Source organism: Electrophorus electricus, chromosome 6 (assembly GCF_041902795.1).
Source record: "Electrophorus electricus isolate QZ-2024a chromosome 6, ASM4190279v1, whole genome shotgun sequence".
NCBI classification, from domain to species: Eukaryota; Metazoa; Chordata; class Actinopteri; order Gymnotiformes; family Gymnotidae; genus Electrophorus; species Electrophorus electricus.
In genome coordinates, this window is record NC_137502.1 from 28,079,093 (window position 1) to 28,091,201 (window position 12,109).

A 12,109-nucleotide genomic window follows, 5' to 3' on the forward strand; every position below is an offset into this window, starting at 1 on the left:
TGGGATTGTCACCACATTGTCACCTTCTCTGAAGGCTTCTCTGTGTCACGGGTCTTCAGCAGCTTATGCAGTCGTCCACAGTTTCTGGTTGGAGCGTATGGCATTGGTCTTGGAGATGCAATGCACTTCCTGATATAGCCAGTCACTGATGCTGTGGACTCCTCCAGGCTGATGAAGTCACTGTTGAATAAAGCTTCCCAAAATGTGCTCCAGGAAATGTTTTCAAAACACAAAATAGAGAAGAGCATGGATGGTTCCTGCTGGCCAGGTTTTCACCTGTTTTAGACCTGGCTTGGAGCGTTTGATGAGTGGTCTGTGCGCTGGTATTAGCATAACAGAGAGGTGGGCACAGGTGCAGCTGGATGGCAGTCAGGAACACTCAAGTGCACACCCTGGACCAATTCTGGGGTCATTTAGAAGAGAGGCTCATTATCACCAGTTTGTTTACACACAGAATAATTAATTCTGTACTAAGGATCAATTGCACATTTTCACTTATGTTTTGCAAGAAGGTTTGCAAAATGTTAAGCACTAGTTTAATCCACATTTAAAATTCTGTAACAAACAGAACACTGTTGTTCTATGTTATCTTAACTGCTGAACCTCATAACTGGTGAAATTAGTTTAGTCCATATAAGGGGGGCATATGGGGATTTTTGCCATATGTATATGTGTATCTATTACCTATAATCAGCTACCAAAAAGAAAGTGGGCATTGGGTGACAAGACTGTGTATTTTTGTTGTAAATGAGTAGTTGATTATACAGGACACAGATTGAGTGAATAAATGGAGAATATCCCCAAAGACAAAGAATATCCATCACAAAACCTGAAAAGTCTGATAAGTCAAAGCAGTCATGTTACAAAATGACCCAATTAAGCAAGCTCACACATGGTACTTCCACATATGCAGGAAAAGGCAAAAGTCAAGTCAAGTGAAGTCAAAGTTATTTATATAGCTCTTTTTACAACAGTTGTTGTCATAAAGCAGCTTTACAATTGTCCGAGTCCAAGCCCCCAGTGAGCAAGCCAAGGGCGACAGTAGTGGCAGAGATGCAGCTTGAGAGGAGGAATGTGCTTTGGTTGCAGAAAAAGTGATGAGCCAGGAAGTAAGCTCAGCAATAGTGGGAGCCAGAGCGGCTGTGTCCCTGTCTCACCCTTTCAGTTGGTGGTCGTATCTTTTTTGCTCATATTCAGGCTTCTACTGGAGACCTGGATGGGTGTGGCACTGTGTTTCTGCCATTCCTAGGGTTGTGCTGGATTGACGTCAAAGTTGTTATTCCTGAGATCTGTTTGAGCTACTCCTCCAGTTTAGAGATCACAGTCACAAACACTCTTACCTCCACTGGGACAACCCTAATGTTAACTTTCCACATTCTCTCAAAGACAAATTTATTTAAATTGGTCTTTTTACAACATGTATTGTCACAAAGCAGCTTTGTCAATGTGTGGGTCCAGATGCATAATGAACAAATCAGTGGCAACAGTGGAAAGGAGAAACTCTCTGGGAAGAACTAATTAAGTAACATTTGGAGGACAAAGAGTCAAGCGGGAACCATCCTCTACACTGCTGTGTTCTGAATCTTATCTACAGTAACTATGTCTGGTTGGTTTGCCATTGCTTACTTCTCCATTTGTATCCACAGGACCCTGTAACACTGAGAAAAAGAAAGCAGATGCTTGCAGATTTAAGAAGACTTTGTAAATGCTTCTTAATCATAGGAGCAATTCCAAAAGGCATCATCAAAAACAGTCTACTTTCAAAATCCAGAATTAACAAAAGGTAATAGACAAACAAGCAAAGGGAGTAATCTAGGAGAGGGTATAAACACAAATCAGGGTCATACTTAAGATAGCTGATGTAGGCAGAGTACACCCAGTAAAACACAAATGAATATTGGCAGTGCTTCACAATGAAACAAACACAATTTCAAACTTAAATACTACTGATGATTCATAGGAGACAGGTGAAAATGTTTAGTACTCTGGTATTGATGTAAGAGTGTTACGATTATATGAAGGGGATGACAAATATGTGGTAAGTCTTTCTGATGACCTCTGGCAATTTTGGTCCCTGTTACCAGCAATGTCAGTGGTGGCATGATAGTCCCACAGGGTCTTAGCTGTGTTGTTTTCTAAGGAACTACTCTCTGTGGCTCCTTCCCATTAGGACTTAAGGGTGTCCAGCTCATATGCCTTTCATATGTCTCTGTGTATGGTCAATTTATATGTTTATATTTACATTTACACAATTTAGCAGACAATCTTATAAAGTGGAATTTAAAAAAGTAATTTGCTGTCTTGCCAGAAAATTATAATTAGTGAGTACAAATAGGTTAGAGTTCAAGAATATCAACATGCAATCAAGTCGATGCTGAAACCTATACTGAGAAATGGGTCATTCCACACCAATTTAACCAGGAGCTGTCCCTTGTTGGCTCAGATTTTGATAATTAAGATACATCCATGCACAAGTGTGCACTTTTGTTGTTTTGTTGGGAGGGTTTTATGTAAAATGTAAAAATTTAAACATTTCAGAAATTAATTATTTTTTGAAAATGAGCCTTCTCTTTTATTTGGCTCAATTTTTTATATGTGATACTCCAATGCCTTATAATGACCTTATAAAAATTGTTTTGAAAAGTTGATTCTATTTCTCTATACGAGTACTTTGATACCTACAACACACACACCCCCATCCCTCCCAATAGCTGTTTTTACCACATTATACTTTATAATATTTAATAATGTATTTCTAAAATCAAAATGTCTAAAAAACCCAAATTGCTGTAAATACAGATCACATTCTTAGAAATTACCTCTGACATGAATAATGGAACTGTAAGGAGGATTCTCTCTCATCTGTAGCCACATCAGATGATACAGAATCAAACACTATTACTTACTTAGCTACTAAAAACACCAAAGTATGAATAAGTAAGAATTTTTCACCTTTATGTGCTATTAGAACAGAATGTACAAAAGAGAAGCAATCGCACAAACATTTTTTAACATATATTTAAAAAAAAAAAAAAAGGTGTATTAAAATTAAAGGAGGAAGGATTCCAGGAAAATGAACTACTAGAAACCATTATCTGATTTATGTGTCTCTTGAGCTGTGGGGGTACACCCACTCAGAAGATTAGCTAGAAGTTGATGTCTGTCTGTGAGCCATCTTAGCTGATGCAGATGCTGGAGCTGCATGCTGATCGCTGGCATATGTCAACTGTTTATGGACTGTTCATGAGTTGTTCACTTTTACAGATCTAACTAAATCTTTCTGTTTTATTTGCATGTTATTGTGACAGTGATGCAAACACTGAAATAGACCGTCTTGTCAGTGACAAAGCATCTGAGATGATGCCAGAGAATGTCCCCATGCCGTCAGTAGATGAACTGATGCTTCCATATCCACCCACCCACTCCATCTACTCCAACAGATGCAGAAGCAGCTCACCCACCATAGACTCAACAGAATAACTGAGAACACCTATGCTTAGCTGGCTACATGGAGTATATATAAATTAACGAAGCATGGACTGTTTATTAGTTGGGGTGCCCAAGAATGGGTTCCCTCTTGAGTCTTGATTCTCCAAAGGTTTCTTCCTTAATTCTTCCCAGGTAGTTTTTCCTTGCCACTCCCACCACTGATCTGTACACAAACCTTTGTAAAGCTGCTTTGTGACACTGTTGTTGTAAAAAGTGCTATGTCAGATAATGTGATTTTTAGTTTTATTTAGCTGCTAAGGGAGAAACTACTACAGTTGTGCCACAGCTTCAGGCACCTTCCCTATCCTGGTTTCCCCCAGTATTTATATCATTTTTGGAGTGTCACTGAATCTTTCAGGTAAAAAACCTAAAGCAGATAAAAAATCAGGGCAACTCTGGGGGAGCAGCAGATTCCCACCACAGCATGGCCCAGGGTTAACATGGCAGTGGCAGGGACTCATATAGAGTTATATGGACTCCCCTGACAGTGTATGTGAGTGAGAAGACAGCAGGGGGATTGCTTCACCATCACTGCAACAGAGACACCTACTGTTGGACCAATACTCCAGGAATATTATAGTTGTACCAGGAATTGGAAATGAAATTGGAAATTTGGGAAGAAATCAGAGCATTATTGGAGAGAACTGCATTATTAATATGTCATCAGTAATGTTTTAGTCCAAGAAAGTATTTTACCTTGTGTCATTCATTGGGAGAAAAAGGAAACAGTGTGCCACAACTTAAAAGCAAGTGAACCATAGCACACACACTTCCATATGTATAAAAATATAATTTCTTTATTGGAAAACAAACAAAAGTGCATCAGGAATAAACTCACTTGTATCTTTGCCTGGTGGTTACAGTGAAAACAGAATAATACAGTACAACTACATTTTTAAAGTTAAAGTTTAAACATTTAAATTAGTATAAAACTGTACAGAGTCTTCTTACAGTATTTACACAATGTGTATTCGTCAATATTTTGAATATTTCGATTCATCTTCTTTAAATAAAAAGTAAACAATATCATGTATTATATCTAATTTAACCCAATTTGTAACATATTATTCTCTCGCCAATAACTCTTGGGAGTCAATGTACTAACTAATGCAATTATGTGCAATTGTGTATATTTGTGGTAAGGCCTCTTAAATGAGAGCGAGTTGTCAATAGTCAACCATGAATCCTCAATGTATGAGAAGACTCATAGTTATAAATAATACTGAACCATACAAGAAAGGGCTACATTTTAACATATCAATGTTATGTCAAATGATAAAATTGTTGTCATTTCATTCAATCAAGAGAAACATTCCAGGGTAGAAAATGTATAGTTTCAAACTAAATGTAACCTATATTTTCCAAATGCATTAAAATCTATAGTCCTCAGTGCTTCAGGTCCACTCTTGCCTATGCATGCATGCATAAACGGGAAAACCAGTCAAAGAGCAAGATGACTTCAGAGCTGCACAAAAATGCTACAAAACATGGCAAAAGAAAAGCTATAGAGCCAAGTGAGACTCTTCTTGAAATCAGACATTCCTTTTTCATGCTTCAGAAATCAAATATAAAATCTGGAAAAAAAACCCACAGGAAGCTGCCTTGTATACACATATGCTAGACCATCAGGAGGTGAGTGGGAGCATGTGCTACTGACTATGTGCAGGCCTACAACTTCTACCAGTGTCTCACATGTCATTATCATAGTCTCCTATCATTCGCCTTGAGTTTGATGCAAAGAAGATGTCATTTTCACGTGGGCAGTCATAGTGGCAGGAGCAGGTCTTAATGAACATCATCTTCCTCCTGAAGAAGTCTCCCTCAGGACAACGGAACTCCACCTCGGCAGTGATAGTGGTGTGCGGAGTGCAGCAGCGTCCATCCGTACACACACCGCAGAATCTGGGCTTGTATGTCCGTGTGCTTTGGCAGCCAGACAGCTCAAAGCGCATGCCTTGCTGGGTCTTGGGAGTCCGCACACACTTCTTACCCTTCTGGAAAGAAAAAGTTGGTGAATGTTGCGAAAAGCATTTGATTTTGTGTTTTTATGTAGTTGATCATTTGTAACTTCTGGACATCTGGGGTCTGGAGTTATTCTTTGCTTTTGTAATAAACAGTTCTCTGTATATATGATTATACTTTTCAGTTTAATTGCTACATTACAAGTTTTTTCACATCGCTGGTGATGAGTCAGACCCTCATTAAACACAGTGGAAACAAACAAAGGTTTACTAACATTTAACAAGCGGAAGAATGTATTGTCAACTTTTAAAAATAGAATTTTCTTTAAATTAATGTGATATGGTCACAAATACATCTTTGCATTCTTCTTGCTTTAAGTCATACTCTGTCTGCTCACCTTGATGTTGCTCTCTTGCTGGCCAAGACATGGCCGGATCATGCAGAGGCGAGTCTGCCGCTCCAGTTGGCATCGTTCATTGTCATTAGTGACACGTGAGGACAAACCCATTCCACAGGTGGTCGAACACTCGCTCCAGTCCGTAGTCTGCACAATGCAGTTGACCTGTGCGCTTTCAGCCTCAGGGCTCTGTAGTTTTCTGTACACTGTGTGATGAAAGAGGAGGGTGGGAGTGTAAGAAATCTGGATTGTTGGGGTGGAACTTTAGCAGCAGTTAGTAAAATCTTATATCTCTGATAAAAGAGTTTAATAAAATAGCTATATATTAAATATGAAGTTAGAATGCTACTAGAAGGAGCATTCACAGGGAAGAGTAAAGTTCCTGTCTTCATTTATCCCTATCTAAATCTATCAAACTTGTATAACATAGCTAGAAGGAGTGATAAATGTGGACTCTACCTATTTAAGCTCCACAACACTTTATGAATAACAATGTTACATGTGAAGACCACATGCAACTATAGCTAGACCTGCTTCCACCTATACCATATGTGTATAAAAGCAAATGTGGACAATAGAATTACTTGTTGAGGGACCTACCAGCCATGGCTGACAGGTATGAGTCCTCTTGGGGGATTTGGTCACACACCCACTCCTCACAGCACTTGTTGGGGATCTGAATCCGTCGTGGGTATGGGCAGTCTGGAGAGGGCAGACGAAGGGCACTGGCACAGGTTGGCACACAGCCAATCTCTCCATTCATGCAGACACAGTGGTGCTTACAGTTGGGCTGGAACGTCTCTCCGCTGCGGTAGATCACACCACCCAGGTCACATGTCTGGCCTTCTTGGGCTGTTACAGAAGAGTGATGAGGAACCTATGTCATTGGGCCTATTTTTTTTTTTTTAAGATAAGAAGTAACATGCTGTTGGTGAAGCAGAGCAGTGTCAAAGTGTTCACTGGCTAAACAAAAGAACCCCTCAGCCCTCACAGAACACACATTCTACTGTTAAATATCTCAAGAAATATGACTGAATGGTAGGGGTTTGTAGATGTAGACCCAGAGGCCACAGACCTGAATGAAATAGCTCCCCACTGTGGACAAAAAAAAAAAAAAGTTTCCATTTCCATCATTTCTATTTCTATACAATACTAATCCCTTGTATAAATTAAGCAAAAAATTGTATTTCTTTTAAACTCACAATGCCTAAGGCACATCAAGCTACTCACAACAACCTACTCAACCTACCCATGCAGATGCCAGTTTCTGTGTCACTCAGCAAGGCATAATCACAGTAGAGGTCTTTATGGTGGTCACAGGGCTCCAGGGGTGAGCAAGGCTCCCCAGCCTGCCTGGCACACACCTTACAACAACCACAGCCATCCAGCACCAGGCTGGTCCCCACTGGACAGAGTGGCGTCTCAACAGGGCAGTCACAGGCCTGGGAACAGTATTCACTCACCACCTGGATGAGAGATTGAAAGGGATTAGGGTTGCCAATCAGAGTTTATGCTCAGTGATTTGGAGGTGGGTTTAATTTGTTTTTCAAATATTCTGTATTGAAATATGGCCCCATATTGAAAGTGAACTGACCATTTGTCACTTTTAAAATTTAAGCCTAGAAATTGCAGTCGAGCTTAGATTGCCTTATTTTTAAAATCTAACTTTGATCATATTGCACACCTGAATCACAATCACCTTTGCCTTTTTGTGGGGCAGGATGAGTGGGGAGTGGCTCAGTTACTAAACAGTGACATTTGCTCATCAACAGTAACACTGTGCTAGATCCAGGCATAACTGTTTTACAGACAGAATCAAGACTGATACTGGATCTGATGAGAATATGTAATACTCATTATAGCCACATGGTGGGGAAACGCGAACAAATAGTGGACAATAATAAAGCAAGTAGCCACAACTGAACTCATGTTCCTCACTCTGACACGCTGACACGAACACAATATTGGCATTTCTATTCTCAACCAGACCTGATTCATATAATTAAAAGCAAGATACTTGATGAGGTGATTAGAGATCGCTAGGATTTATAGGATTTGAAATTACAAATAATGTCCTAAACACAAATGTAAACTTTGATTACAGTACAACTCCACACAAGTATTTCTGTTCATAAGACAAAGTCATAAGACAAAGCAACTTTAATGTGATATCCTAAAAACAAATGCAAAAATCCATGTAATTTCCATTCAATTATCTTTACATTTACTCCATTCTAGAGAATTCTATTACAAGTAATTAAGTCTAATTGGATCAATTACCTAGCAATGGTTAAAACGCTAGCTACACCTTTTAACAGTGATCTACTATCCCATTCATCTAATGAAAAAAATTAAAAGGCAACTAAGTATGTACATTATTGTTATGTAGGCTATAGAATAGTTTGACCAGATCAAAACAATTGGACATATGCACAGTTTTAATTAATAAAAAAGTTCGATTACTTACCATTTGAACGAGGAGCAGGAATAAACATGATTTGGTCAATATTTTGCCAGACATCTTTAGAGTTCTGTAAACCGCGCGCTTCCAGATGGGGTTTGTTTTCGTTCTCTGTCCGACTCAACTCGAGTTACGTGTCACTCGTCTGTATTCACTGCAGCACTCGGGGGCTGTACTGGAACACGAAGAGGAGAACCCCTGTTTAAATACCAGTAGGACAGGGTGTAGCCCAGGGAAGCGCATTTACGCCACGCGACCCATAGGGGTGAAAATATTTGAATACCAGATGGCTTTTCCTAATGTTCGGAATACTGACCCTGTCGACTAGCCTCTCAATCAACCATGTCTCGAATTCCAACAAGTTGCCAAAGTAAAATACCTTTGGCCTTTCTCTGGTTTTCTCATTCAGAAGATGTGCAACCATCAAGACCATTTCTCTCTCTCTCTCTCTCTCTCTCTCTCTCTCTCTCTCTCTCTCTCTCTCTCTCTCTCCTCTCTTTATATATATACATACATACATATATGAATATACATACATACATACATACACACACACACACACACACACACACACACACACACACACACACATGTATATACATATATACATACATACATGCATACTTACAGTATTTATCTATCTATCCATCTTTCAAAAAAAATAATAAAATCTCTCACTCACCCTCCTTCAGGTGGTTTCTTTTTCCTTCAAGCTCAGGTCCTCTACCAGAGGCCTGGGAGCTTGAGGTCTGTGTAGTATCATATCTGTTACCAAGACTGTAGTCTTCAGGACAAAGATCTGGGATGTTGTTCCTGGGATCTGCTGGAGCCATTCTCCCAGTTTGGGCATCACAGCCCCTAGTGCTCCGATCACCACAGGAACCACTGTTGCCTTCACCTTCCATGTCTTTTCTAGCTCTTCTTTCAACCCTTGGTATGTCTTGAGCTTTTTGTGTTCCTGGTTCTGGATGATCACTTGGGATTGCTACAGCTATCACTACGGCCATCTTCTGGTGTTTGTCCATCACTACTATGTTTGGTTGGTTACCCATTACCATTTTGTCACAGGTCCCACAAGACCTTCGCTTGATTATTCTCCACCACTTTTGGGGTGTATCCCACCTTGGAACGTCCGCCTGAACATGGCACATATTTCTGTATACTATGCTAGCCACTTGCTTATAGCGTTATATGTATGCTCTATATAGCGTATTATGTTATGTATTAACATAACATTGTATTAACATAACACTCATAACACTAGAATGAAGAAAGATAGGGCTGCTTTTCATCTCACAATTGATTCACTGTGACTTTTTGTTATAAAACTGTTCCCACATAGAGACTAAAGAAGACATCAGGCATAAGGACCCATCTACTGAACAGTGTGACTGAATTATAGGGAGCGATCAGACTGACAGGCTGTCAAACTGCCATAGTCCCAGATTGCTGTAGTTTGATTGAGCTCCAAAACAAGATCATTAAATGTCAAGTGTGCTTGCTACACTAGGCCTCTCTCTCTCTCTCTCTCTCTCTCTCTCTCTCTCTCTCTCTCTCTCTCTCTCTCTCTCTCTCTCTCTCTCTCTCTCTCTCTCCCTCTCTCTCTCTCTCTCTCTCTCTCTCTCCCTCTGTCAGGTGCAGAACAGGAACATGCACAGGGAAGCAAAAAATCCACTTTTTTCTTCCCCTTCTCTCCCTGCAGCTATTTCCTGAAGCATGCCATTCTCCTGAAGTTTTGTTTGAGTAGTTCACCTACTGACAATAGCGTGCTGAACCACATCAGAGTACAAAACACCTGCATGCAATTTTAATTATAACATCTCTTTCACAACAATCACATTTCTTGTGTGTTCCTCCCTAAATCCTTTTCAGTCGACAGCTTTTTGCAGTGATTGTACAACCAAGGCTCCGGTTGTTGTTTTCAGAACTGTTATACTTTTTAACCAGTGCAGATCCCTAGATTAACTTTTTAACCAGTACAGATCCATAGAAAAATTTGTTGTCTTTCATACAATGTATCTTTATGAGTTTCACCATCTACTTAATAAAAGGTAATATTATTTTTCTGTTGGAGGACTTGTAGTAGAATGTAAGAGCAGGCACGGTGCCTCTTCTTCTCTCTTGCTTCCAGAGTAAGTGGATGGGAACTGTGTTTTGGCAATGAGAGGCTTGCACCCAGCCCTCAAACATGTGCATAAGTTCAAAACAGACCCGTAACTAAGGAGTGCCGTAAATGTTCCTCAGGCTGCAAGGCTGCAGGGTTGCTGTGATCGTGTTGCCACAGGAGACCCTCCCAGATCCATTTTATTTGCTTCCTTTTTTTTGGGTCTCCTTCGCTGTCTCTCTGTCGCTTTGTTAGTTTAGACTCCTAACAGCACCAATCGCACAGAGGCAACGGTGTCATTTATTGTGGCCCAGATGTCGGGTGAGGATTATACAGCAGGCCAGTGCATTAAGATTCTCGTTCAAGGGCAGAGGAGAAATGTGAGACTGTGATATTTGTCATGAACTGAGCTAAGTGACTGAGCAAAGACTGCTAAACACACCAGTGTGATAGATGATGAAGTCCCCATTAAAGGTCTGCTCACAGACATAGTAGCGCAAGCAGAGCTAAACAACCACAGGCAAACAAAGTATATACATTGTACATTTTAGTCTATATATATATTAACCTCTTTTTCACATATATAGTGTGCATTTGTTTTGCTGCATGAATGTAACCTGTCATTGTGCTGCCACTAACCTGTCTGTTGCAGCAGTTACTGACTGGGACTTTATGGTAATAAAGCAATTTATTTCACTTGACTGAGTAGTAGGGATTAACTGTGCATTAAAGTGGAGTAAATAATGATGGCATGCAAAAATTTCTTTGTTGACCTAAGATGAAATGTAACCCTTACTGAGTCAGTCAGTAACTTACAAACTCACTCACTCATTTACTCCCTCATGCTCACTGATGTTATGAGAAGATGACTGATGTGTCTTGATGACAAATGTGTGTTTACTAAAAGATAGCAAATCCATGAACCTCCTGAAACAGGACACGTAAAGTATCTCAAAATGTCTCCCCTTGTGTGGCACTGAGCGGTGTGTTTTACTAATGTGGTTATAAACAGTGTCCCACATTTATGGCCCATTTTCACTGGGACATAAAATGACTACTGGTTTTTTGCACTGTGCATGACCCAAGCAGAAAGAATGATATGTCATTGCAGTGCAGTGTTTAGCCACTGGGTGGCTATTGCCAAACCACTGCAGTTTGCTATTTGAGTCAAATTTATGTTGACAGTTAGAGAGACCAGTTCTACTGTCTGACAAATTCTCTCTCACTGACAAAGGAGACAATTTAAGGTAAGTTCTTATATAAGACACAAAGAGTAATAGACACTGTGATACCATCATCACTCAGAGGCCAGCCTTTTGTATGTTTTCATCTTTAAGAACGATGAAGCATGAAAGATCAGAATGGAAATGTATTCCCAAGGTTCCAAACTTCCACAGTCAGAGTTTGAGCCTCTCTTACTTGCATACTTGGGAACCATCAATTAGTGTTTGTCAAATGAGTCATGGAGTGAACAGAAAAAAAAATGAGATGGCATGGAGTATATGGCAATTGGCTAATGGGGTCAGAATGAAAAATGAGCATGGCTCTAACCTGACTGGCTCTAACTTCAGTGATTCAGCTGCACTGGAGACCAAAGACTGGGCTGGAAACCCTGCTCACTTCAACCAAATACCTTCCTTACACCCCCTGTGGTATGACTGTGAGAAGGATATTCCAGTAAACCTTCAAATCTTTG

General features: G+C 40.0%; 1 protein-coding gene across 2 annotated transcripts; it reads right to left on the bottom strand.

The window, feature by feature from the left end:
* Positions 1–4,264: 4,264 nt before the first annotated feature.
* On the bottom strand, positions 4,265–8,476 carry ccn2b (cellular communication network factor 2b). 2 transcript variants are annotated; one of them, XM_027020700.3, is made up of 5 exons: positions 8,316–8,476; positions 7,098–7,314; positions 6,449–6,700; positions 5,849–6,054; positions 4,265–5,480 (listed from the first exon to the last, which is right to left on the bottom strand). In XM_027020700.3, the coding sequence occupies exons 1-5, from the start codon at positions 8,367–8,369 to the stop codon at positions 5,178–5,180; spliced, it is 1,032 nt and encodes a 343-aa protein (XP_026876501.2). In that variant the 5' UTR covers positions 8,370–8,476; the 3' UTR covers positions 4,265–5,177. The 2 variants fall into 2 exon arrangements, with proteins under 2 accessions (XP_026876501.2, XP_026876500.2); XM_027020699.3 differs by having other exon boundaries at positions 4,265–5,483.
* Between the last annotated feature and the right edge of the window lie 3,633 nt (positions 8,477–12,109).